Consider the following 12,242-nt stretch of genomic DNA (forward strand, 5'->3'; position numbering starts at 1 on the left):
TACCAAAAACTTTGTTTATTCTACTACTTATGACTCACCGTTCGGCAAAAATCAATTTTAGAAAATTCGGCCCCAAAATTATTTTTTTTACTTATTCACCAAATATTTGGGCCAGGGACTAAAATAAATGTGCCTATAATTCACCCACGCAGTCCGTACATATGATACATACATTTGCCTTTAGATGTACACATTTTATTTGAAGGGGTGGGGTGAGGTAGATGTCAGAACACATGTATAAGTGTTTTCACCACTATGGTGCGTTATTGTATGACGATAATTGCCTCATATACCGACTTCCACAAAGTGTTCAGATATTTATAGGGTGGAGGAGACCATATGTGAGTGGTCCCTATCCATTATGTACCAAAAACTTTGTTTATTCTACTACTTATGACTCACTGTTCGGCAAAAATCAATTTTAGAAAATTCGGTCCCAAAATTATTTTTTTCACTTATTCACCAAATATTTGGGCCAGGAACCAAAATAAATGTGCCTATAATTCACCCACGCAGTCCGTATATATGATACATACATTTGCCTTTAGATGTACACATTTTATTTGAAGGGGTGGGGTGAGGTAGATGTCAGAACACATGTATAAGTGTTTTCACCACTATGGTGCGTTATTGTATGACGATAATTGCCTCATATACCGACTTCCAGAAAGTGTTCAAATATTTATAGGGTGGAGGAGGCCATATGTGATTGGTCCCTATCCATTATGTACCAAAAACTTTGTTTATTCTACTACTTATGACTCACCGTTCGGCAAAAATCAATTTTAGAAAATTCGGCCCCAAAATTATTTTTTTCACTTATTCACCAAATATTTGGGCCAGGGACCACAATAAATGTGCCTATAATTCACCCACGCAGTCCGTATATATGATACATACATTTGCCTTTAGATGTACACATTTTATTTGAAGGGGTGGGGTGAGGTAGATGTCAGAACACATGTATAAGTGTTTTCACCACTATGGTGCGTTATTGTATGACGATAATTGCCTCATATACCGACTTCCAGAAAGTGTTCAGATATTTATAGGGTGGAGGAGGCCATATGTGAGTGGTCCCTATCCATTATGTACCAAAAACTTTGTTTATTCTACTACTTATGACTCACCGTTCGGCAAAAATCAATTTTGGAAAATTCGGCCCCAAAATTATTTTTTTCACTTATTCACCAAATATTTGGGCCAGGGACTAAAATAAATGTGCCTATAATTCGCCCACGCAGTCCGTACATACGATACATACATTTGCCTTTAGATGTACACATTTTATTTGAAGGGGTGGGGTGAGGTAGATGTCAGAACACATATATAAGTGTTTTCTCCACTGTGGTGCGTTATTGTATGACGATAATTGCCTCATATACCGACTTCCAGAAAGTGTTCTGATATTTATAGGGTGGAGGAGACCATATGTGAGTGGTCCCTATCCATTATGTACCAAAAACTTTGTTTATTCTACTACTTATGACTCACCGTTCGGAAAAAATCAATTTTAGAAAATTCGGCCCCAAAATTATTTTTTTCACTTATTAACCAGATATTTGGGCCAGGCACTGAAAGAAATGTGCCTATAATTCGTCCACTCAGTGCGTACATACGATACATACATTTCCTTTTAGATGTACACATTTTATGTGAAGGGGTGGGGTGAGGTAGATGTCAGAACACATGTATAAGTGTTTTCACCACTATGGTGCGTTATTGTATGACGATAATTGCCTCATACACCGACTTCCACAAAGTGTTCAGATATTTATAGGGTGGAGGAGACCATATGTGAGTGGTCCCTATCCATTATGTACCAAAAACTTTGTTTATTCTACTACTTATGACTCACCGTTCGGCAAAAATCAATTTTAGAAAATTCGGTCCCAAAATTATTTTTTCTCACTTATTCACCAAATATTTGGGCCAGGCACTGAAAGAAATGTGCCTATAATTCACCCACGCAGTCCGTATATATGATACATACATTTGCCTTTAGATGTACACATTTTATTTGAAGGGGTGGGGTGAGGTAGATGTCAGAACACATGTATAAGTGTTTTCACCACTATGGTGCGTTATTGTATGACGATAATTGCCTCATATACCGACTTCCAGAAAGTGTTCAAATATTTATAGGGTGGAGGAGGCCATATGTGATTGGTCCCTATCCATTATGTACCAAAAACTTTGTTTATTCTACTACTTATGACTCACCGTTCGGCAAAAATCAATTTTGAAATATTCGGCCCCAAAATTATTTTTTTCACTTATTAACCAAATATTTGGGCCAGGCACTGAAAGAAATGTGCCTATAATTCGTCCACTCAGTGCGTACATACGATACATACATTTCCTTTTAGATGTACACATTTTATTTGAAGGGGTGGGGTGAGGTAGATGTCAGAACACATGTATAAGTGTTTTCACCACTATGGTGCGTTATTGTATGACGATAATTGCCTCATATACCGACTTCCAGAAAGTGTTCTGATATTTATAGGGTGGAGGAGACCATATGTGAGTGGTCCCTATCCATTATGTACCAAAAACTTTGTTTATTCTACTACTTATGACTCACCGTTCGGCAAAAATCAATTTTAGAAAATTCGGCCCCAAAATTATTTTTTTCACTTATTCACCAAATATTTGGGCCAGGGACTGAAATAAATGTGCCTATAATTCGCCAACGCAGTCCATACATACGATAGATGCATTTGCCTCTAGATGTACACATTTTATTTGAAAGGTGGGGTGAGGTAGATGTCAGAACACATGTATAAGTGTTTTCACCACTATGGTGCGTTATTGTATGACGATAATTGCCTCATATACCGACTTCCAGAAAGTGTTCTGATATTTATAGGGTGGAGGAGACCATATGTGAGTGGTCCCTATCCATTATGTACCAAAAACTTTGTTTATTCTACTACTTATGACTCACCGTTCGGCAAAAATCAATTTTGGAAAATTCGGCCCCAAAATTATTTTTTTCACTTATTCACCAAATATTTGGGCCAGGGACCAAAATAAATGTGCCTATAATTCACCCACGCAGTCCGTATATATGATACATACATTTGCCTTTAGATGTACACATTTTATTTGAAGGGGTGGGGTGAGGTAGATGTCAGAACACATGTATAAGTGTTTTCACCTCTATGGTGCGTTATTGTATGACGATAATTGCCTCATATACCGACTTCCAGAAAGTGTTCAAATATTTATAGGGTGGAGGAGGCCATATGTGAGTGGTCCCTATCCATTATGTACCAAAAACTTTGTTTATTCTACAACTTATGACTCACCGTTCGGCAAAAATCAATTTTGGAAAATTCGGCCCCAAAATTATTTTTTTCACTTATTCACCAAATATTTGGGCCAGGCACTGAAAGAAATGTGCCTATAATTCACCCACGCAGTCCGTACATATGATACATACATTTGCCTTTAGATGTACACATTTTATTTGAAGGGGTGGGGTGAGGTAGATGTCAGAACACATATATAAGTGTTTTGTGGTTTCAGATCTAGACATAGCACGGTTGATCATCTTGTTAGATTTGAAACGTTTTGTAGGGAAGCTTTCATCCATAATCAGCACTTGGTTTCAGTGTTTTTTTATTTGGACAAGGCTTACGATACCAAGTGGAAGTATGGGATTTTAAACGACCTCCATGGCATGGGCCTTAGAGGTCGACTTCCTATTTTTATATCTCACTTTTTAAGAGATAGATCTTTTAAAGTCCGGGTGGGGTCGACTTTGTCCGACATTCACCCACAGGAGATGGGTGTACCTCAAGGTAGTATCATGTCTGTAACTTTATTTTCTGTGAAAATTAACAGCATCACCCAGTGTTTAACACCTGGTGTGGATTGCTCGTTATATGTCGATGATTTTCAGATTTGCTATAGATCGTCCAATATGAGTATCATTGAACGTAAGTTGCAGCTTTGTTTGAATAAACTTCATCAATGGGCAACTGACAATGGCTTTCGATTCTCAATGGCAAAAACGGTTTGTATGCGTATCTGCCAGAAAAGAGGTCTCCACTTAGACTCACAGTTGTTTTTGGACAAAAATCCAATTCCAGTTGTGGAGGAGACTAAATTTCTGGGGGTTATATTTGACAGGAAGCTATCTTTTGTGCCCCATCTTAAATATGTTAAAAAGAAGGGCTTAAAAGCTTTCAATATTTTAAAAGTTATTGGTAATACGGAATGGGAAGAAGACCGAAAGGTTATGCTCCGTCTGTATAGATCTCTAGTTGGATCAAAACTTGATTATGGATGCATTGTGTATGGGTCGGCACGCAAGTCTTACTTGCAGATGCTAGATCCTATACACAATCAGGGACTTAGGCTTTGTCTTGGTGCATTTAGAACATCTCCTGTAGAGAGCTTGTACGTTGATGCAAACGAACCTTGTTTGGGTGCTAGACGTGCCAAGTTTTCTCTGCAGTATGCTGCCAAGATTAAATCTTTACCAACACATCCAGCTCATGATGCGGTGTTTGACAACAAATATATGAAGTTGTTTGATGCAAGGCTAAATGCTATTCGTACATTTGGTCTTCGCATTAAGCGTTTTTTGCCGCTTTCCAACATTGATTTAACTGACACTTTGGAAACTCCTTCATATTTTGTTTTACCACCATGGTGTATTACACCACCTAAAATTGTTTTTGATCTTTCGCATCTGAAGAAAGATCGTACAGATGCTGTTGTTTATAAACAGTTTTTCATGGAAATTCAGGACAAGTACCGTGATTACATTCTTGTGTATACAGATGGATCACGGGATGGAATTTATGTGGCTTGTGCTGCAGTTTTTCCATCAGACACGATACTTTCCATGAGACTGCCTGACTCGGCATCAGTATTTAGTGCTGAAGTTTGGGCAGTCATTAAAGCCTTGGAAGAAATAAAGGATTCTAGTGGATCCAAATTTATTATTTTTACTGACTCACGTTCGTGTCTCCAAGCTTTGCGCAATATGAAGCTGGACCATCCCTTAATTGGGATGGTGATACGAAAGTGTGTCTTTTTATCTATTGCCAATAAAGATGTTGTATTTTGTTGGGTGTCCAGCCATGTTGGTATCAGGGGTAATGAAAAGGCAGATTCTGCTGCCAAGTCTGCTTTGGATTTGCCTTATGCCAGGGTTGGTGTACCGTATACTGATTTTAAACTTAATATCAACCAATTTATCTTTTCGACTTGGCAACGTGATTGGGACGGTGAGGTTGCGAACAAGCTTCATTCTATCAAGCCAGTCTTGGGAGAGTGGCGGTCCTCCTATAGACAGTGCAGGAAGGATGAAATAGTCTTGTGTCGTGCCCGCATGGGACATAGTTACTTGACCCATTCATTTATCTTAAAGAAAGATCCTCCACCTCAGTGTGAGCACTGTCAGTGTACTCTGACTGTGCGTCACATTTTGGTGGAGTGTCAGTTTCTAAAAGAAATTCGAAAAGATATATTTGGACCACGAACTGTGATGGAATCCTTTCGATTCCATCCAGAACTTTTATTGCAATTTTTACGTGATAGTGAGTTTTATTCTAAATTTTAATTATATCTATCTGTGATATTTGTATTTTTAAAACTAGAATATTTGCAGTTTCAAACATCGCTAAGTAACTTTTAAGGAATGCTAAAATAACCGCGTGAATTAAAGTTCAATAAAGAAAAAAAAAAATGCATCTTTATTGCTTTTGCAAAGATGACCTTGCTTGTTTTATTACCTTTACGTTATATAAAGTGCACCTTTCACCTTTAATTTACTTCACAGTAAAGCTGACCTTTCACCTTTACTTCACAGTAAAGGTCAGCCAATTAATTGTTTTCTATAAATTGCATACAAAAATAGTATTTTTTTAGAACGACCATCAAAATTGCGCCAAATTTCCTTCATGTAAAACGCGCACCTCTTCCTCTTTGACAATAATCCTACGGGACTTTCAAAATTCCATAGCACCAAATACCCCCCCCCCCCCCCCCCCCCCGCCTGCCACCAACATTGGACTGCTGGTGCTCCCTTGCACTTGCCAGTGCAGGCGTTCCCTCTCTACAATCCTCCCCCAACCCTTTCCTGTCCTGGACAGAGAGAACCGGCCAAGGCCGGTCCCTGTGGCCAGGATAGGCGAGTGCTACAACAGCTTGCTCTGAATGTGCACGTAAATCTCTTTGTCTTGCCTCTTGTCTAGTATTTTTTAAAATTTTATTTCCAAAACGCTTTTCCTTTTGTTTTTTTAAATCAAACCAAACTGAAATTTACAACAAAAAAAAAAAAAATTAGGATGGGACGGACTATGGTATCATGTTTAGGGTTGAGCTCGGATACTCTATAAAAATAAAGTTTGCTTTGTTTAACGACACCAGTAGAGCACATTGGTTAAATATTCATCGGTTATCGGATGTCAAACATTTGGTAATTCAGGCCCGTACGCAGAAATTTATACGCGCGCGTATGTGTTGAGTGCGTCGTTAAATAAAACATTTCCTTCCTGCCTTCCATGTACGTAAATTTATATGTTTGCTTGACATCTTTTGAAGGAGTGCACTTTTACTTTAAAAAATAGGCTTTTTTCGTCTGCTTCTTTTTAAAAAAAAAATTCCACCCATTCGATTTTTCTACAATTTGTGTATCAAATACCACCACATTCTAATAATTTGTTTAATTAATTAAAATTATGTTGGTGCTAGATTGCCGTGTAAAAAACCCACAAAATCAAACACGGCTTCCGTATGAATAGCATTAGTTTTCTTTCTTTTGAAACTCAAAGCTAACGTTAAATATTCGGATTTAGTCGCATTAATTCACAAAATTCCAGAGCTAGACATGTTTTACTTTTTTAGGTCTAGCGAAAGATATTACAAAACTAAGAAATATTTCACAAGAGTTTATACGAAACTGTTTTTAGTAGCTCTGATAAAACTTTTAGAAATGGCGGGCTCTCAAAATAAACATGAGAACCGAAGTACGACTAAAAAGTTTTATGTATAATTTTTCCGATCTGAGTAAATATAAATGAGATGGCGACAACGACTGTAACAGATATAAGCTCCCCGTCAGCTTTGTTACAGCGACTTTGCTGCAAAGTAACTGGCTTGTCAGATGGTAAGATTGACGTGCTGGGTCTTGAAAAATTAACTTTGTTATTCTCGTCAGACCAGTTATAAAACAGGTTAATTATCGGGCGAATAAAAATCGTCAATTACAGAATATTGTTGATACGATACACTTAAATATTATTTTGTCAAACATCCGGGAATATAACTTTCTCTAGGTTTTCCTGTCAATTTGATAAAGACATTGCTTAATAACTATTGTCAACATCCCTAACTGCCTTATGCTTCACACTGAATCACACTGCACAGCCTTCAAACTGGGTAGGCCTAATCAGTGTTTCTGTAGGTACATGGTGCTTAGTCTGAGTACTCTGACTGCTAGATGGACATTTGGACATAAATACGCACTCATTACAGTCAGAGACCAAGCTATGTATTTTTTTGGCAATTGCCGACAAGCAAAAAGTTGGCAAAGCTTTCCGCTCTAATACCACAACAATCCTATGTTTGATGTGAAATACCTTTACATCGATCATTTTCGAGTTGATTAATTACAATTAACAACTCGTCACATTCCGCTACACTATTTTTCGAAGTTACATTGTGCTGGAACGTTTTCGTTTCTTACGGAATATACCGTGTCTAATATACCAAACACCCAAATGTCACTGTGAACGATGTCAACATAGATTGCTGTCAGCTTAGTATTTTTTTAATTCCTCGTCATATGGCCATAAAAGCACCGTATTCATTTCAAGACTGAGCCTTGGTAAAACATTTAGATGTTTGATTGTGTGGGTCCCGTGACAACATAATAGTTATAATTTAATTACTACAGTTTTAATATAACTAAAACAAGTTCTGTTTCCTTCATTTGTGTTGTTATTATTGTTTGTATGATATGATAACATGTTTTTAAAGTGCAATTTAAGTAAGTTCTTTTTTAAACGAAATTTAGTCACGGGCCATTCAAAAGTTATACAGGCGAGTCAAAGTGTTGCTGTGAGTAGCACGATTGGCCAGTCAAAAAAAATCCCAAGTGCATACCCTGAGAAAGTACTCGCCCGCTCACCAAATGCGAGTAAAAATTCTGATGAACGAGTTAAAATATGTAACTACCAGTCCGACAGGCGATCCGTCTTTTTGTGACTGACAGTAAATTTATTATATATTTTTTACATTGAATTTGCGACCCCGCGTCAGCAATGCCAAAATTCAAAACCATTTAAACGGTTCAGAATGATGACAATATATTTTAATACACAACAATACATGTACTTCATTGCCGACTTTGAAGTTCTGAATTACACAGGCGCGACATTCTGGAAACCGGTTATAGCCAAAACTGCCCCAAATGAAAATAGAACCAAATTGGACAAAATGGAACCAATATCAATGGCTATATTACTTATACGGAACCAAATTTTTTAAAATGTATGGATAAAACAGTATTACAAGTTGTGAATGATGATATATTCAATAAAACAACAGCTCTATTAATTATTTATTACTTTGTAATACCGTTCATGGGTGTAGGAAGATGCTAAAAAGTGTGTGGGAGAAACATTTCAAACATGCAACAAAATAACTTTTCAGTCTAGTTTATTTCCTGCAAAAGTTATTATAAAAAAATTGGCCTAGGCTATCAGTTGGCTGTTTTACACACCTCAATCTTTTTTAAAAAATGCCATGAGTAACAAATTCTTACATTGGAGACCTGCTATGCAATACAGGGGACAATATTTCGAAATCTTAGGGAACCGGAAGTCGGTTCACGTGGTATTTACCTAGGTAACCAATTGTTCGGTTACATGAATTATATTTGTGTAACCCGTAGGTTACTGATCGGTTACCTCAAAATTACGTTGAAATTATATTTTAAATACATAGTTTTTAGCTGAAACAAAGTTAAAACAAATACAAAAGAAAACATTTTGCAAAAAAAAAAAATGTCTTTAATGCTTGCTAAAGTTAACAATATTATAAAAGAACTGAATATCAGCCCCAGTACTGAAACAAAATACAGGGGTGTAGCCAGAAAATTTCTTAGCATTACGCACGCCAAAGGCATGCCCGAGTGGGGATATTCGGGGGGCCTCTCCCTGTGAAAAGTTTGAAACTCAGGACACCTGTAGATGCAATCTGAGTCTTTTCGGAGGCTTTTTTTTTTTTTTTTTTTTTTTTAATCTTTTTTTCGAGTCAATTTTAAGAGGATATTTTATAGAACAATTACAGACAGCCTCAACCTATTCCCGGATTTTGTTTTTGCATTACGCACATGCGTAATGGGCGCTACGCCTTTGAAATATATATATACATAATCATTTGGAGGGATTCTGTTTTGCGGTGGCTATGCTACTTTCACTTTATCGATGGTACTTCTATACTACAGTGACGTTCCAAATGTTTGTGTTTTTTTAAGCTCATTATGCGATGTTAGTATTTAAAAAAAATTGTGACACTTTTGGATTCCTGTTCACGTTAAAACTGTTTTTAACATGTGTAAAATTATAGGCAATCCAATATTATGTCTACATATATTCCTTTAGAGATAAAATAGCAGCAGATAATTTAGCTGTCCCCAGCGGTCTGAGCATATTTCTTTAAAACTTTTGGCTCGACTCTATACTGAACATTTACTTTAACTTGTTGCAAATTACAACTGTTGAAATATAATGTTGTTTACTGATTTGCTGCGCATCAAGTATCTAAAATTCAGCCTAAAACATTTGTCGTAATACTAGTAGTATGTCTGCGTGAATAAACGTCCTGTAATCGTGAAGTTTGCAAGTTTTAATTTCTGAACATTTACAGGTCATGACGTAAAGCGTTTGCGGTTTGTGTAAATTTAACTTTGTGTAACCGACACGCGAACAGAACGGCGGTCCGCGTGAAATATTGTGCCCTGGAATAGTGCATACAAAAGATCCCTTGCTGAGTCGCAGCAGCAGTTTCCTCTCCGAGACAATAATTATTTGTATGGTCTTTGAACATACAAATATGTCCAACCTATAAAGCTGTTAATAAAAATGTCAAGTGTGTTGACCTACACCTAGCTCAGCAGTAAATTGCTTGATTCCCGTCTGTGGGCCCATTGGGCTATTTTTTGTTCCAGCCTATGCACCGCGACTGGTATATCAAAGGCCGTGGTACATGCTATCCTGTCTGTGGGATGATGCATATAAAAGATCCCTTAATACTAATGAAAAAATGTAGTTGGTTTCCTCTCTAAGACTATATGTCAAAATTACCAAATGTTTGACATCCAATAGCCAATGATTAATAAATCAATGTGCTCTAGTGGTGTCTTTAAATACAGTGTAATACATTCCTTCCTTTCTTTAGTTATAACTATACCTTGCTTGAGATAGTGTTATACACTTGTACCTGTCACCACCCGCCTAAAATGAATTTTAAGTGTGAGGTCTATCAGTGGTTTATAAATATGCAAATCGCCAATTTGTGCAGACCAGTTGTTGGCTATTTTGTGTATCTGTAAAGATAAAAAAAAACTAAAAACTAAAACAGAGCACCAAAAAAGAGAGAAAATGCCCAGTTTTCCTAGAAACAAGTAAACAGTTCCAATTTGTGCAAACGACTTGTTGGCTATTTTGTGTATCTGTAACTTTAGATAAAACAGAAATCAAAACAAAGCATTGAGCAGCAAGAAGAGAGAACAAACCCAGCTTTCCTAGAAATCTAAGTAAACATTTCCAACGTTATTGAATTGCTGTAATACGCATGTCGGTTCACAATTGACTGAGGTTAACCTGCTACTTTTGTTTTCCAGAGTCAGTGACACCACATTATCAGTTTGCCTTGCGGATACTTGGAAGGTAAGCATCATACAGAGCTCCTAGAATTGTTATAACAGGGATCTCACTGACCCTCGAAAAGTGTCTTTTGAAGCATGGAACTTGGACAGGACTCTTGTTTTTTTAGTTTTAACTTAAAATCCTATTATGGGACTCCCCAAATTTCACAAGAAATCTCCAATGACCTCCATTGGAGAAAGTCAAGTGAGAACCCTGTTATAAAATCCACTAGCCATGGGGTCAGTGATTTTTATATGCCCATCTATGGGTCGAATTATTGTTTGGCGTTGTCCGTCCGTATGTTCATCTGTCTGTTAACTTTTTCTTGTCTGGACCATATCTTGCATACACATACATACAGGACCAAACCTCAAATGTAGGAATGACTTGGGATAGTGGGGTGTCACACACTATTTCTAGGTCACTCACTGTGACCTATTTTTCACGGTCTTCTGCACAAAACAGTAAATGCTTGTCACTTAGAGGGAGATAAGAGCTTAAAAACACTAACATTGGGGTTTGGGTGGGGTCAGGATATTCATATTTACAAAATAGACTTAACTGCAACATTTGACCAAAACCAATTCATTAGCTATCGGGCAAGGCAATAGTAGTTATTTACTGGCCCAACATTGAATATCACTAGCCATGGGAGTGGGGCTACCATGGTCTAGAAGCCCTGCTGTCGGGGAACAGATTTATGCAAATAGAGTGGAATATGTTCAATGAAAACAAAGTAAAATATAAGCAATATAAAATTTTACTAGTCCACCGGACAAATTAATCTAGAAATATGTTTGTCTGCCAATATTTTCACTTGTCCAAATAAATGGATTGTTTCATTCAAGCACTAGGATGATGTTTTTGATTGCTCAAAAGGAAACTGCACTGAACATGTTTTACTTGTCCACTGGACAACCACCAAGGCACATTTTGCTTGTCCGAATATATTTTCACTTGTCGGGACAAACGGACAAGTGCTTATTTCGAATAGATTTTCACTTGTCAGAACAAACTGACAAGTGCTTATTTCGAACACTGACAATATTCTTGCTAGTTAGTATTTTGCCAGGCTTTCTGTCGCAAAATAATTGAGTGTACGTGATAAAAACAAAAAGATAAGTGCCCCAACTCATGTAGGTAGTTATGGGTTTCAAATCTTTTGAAATTCAACATTGTAAAAAAAGTAAAGTTTGTTTTATTTAACGACGCCGCTAGAGCACATTGATTTTTAATCTTATCATCGGCTATTGGACGTCAAACATATGGTCATTCTGACACTGTTTTTAGAGGAAACCCGCTGTCACCACATAGGCTACTCTTTTTTACGACAGGCAGCAAGGGATC

At 37.1% G+C, this 12,242-nt stretch overlaps 1 protein-coding gene across 1 annotated transcript in view; it reads left to right on the forward strand.

The window, feature by feature from the left end:
* The first annotated feature begins 6,956 nt into the window (after positions 1-6,956).
* Positions 6,957-12,242, forward strand: part of LOC121375105 (gamma-tubulin complex component 3 homolog) — a 63,963-nt gene continuing 58,677 nt past the window's right edge. The window contains exons 1-2 of the mRNA XM_041502351.1: positions 6,957-7,129; positions 10,871-10,916. Of these exons, the coding sequence (XP_041358285.1) occupies positions 7,045-7,129; positions 10,871-10,916 (131 nt within the window). The 5' untranslated portion in view covers positions 6,957-7,044. The remainder of the gene's footprint in view (positions 7,130-10,870; positions 10,917-12,242) is intronic.

This window comes from Gigantopelta aegis, chromosome 1, assembly GCF_016097555.1.
Source record: "Gigantopelta aegis isolate Gae_Host chromosome 1, Gae_host_genome, whole genome shotgun sequence".
NCBI classification, from domain to species: Eukaryota; Metazoa; Mollusca; class Gastropoda; order Neomphalida; family Peltospiridae; genus Gigantopelta; species Gigantopelta aegis.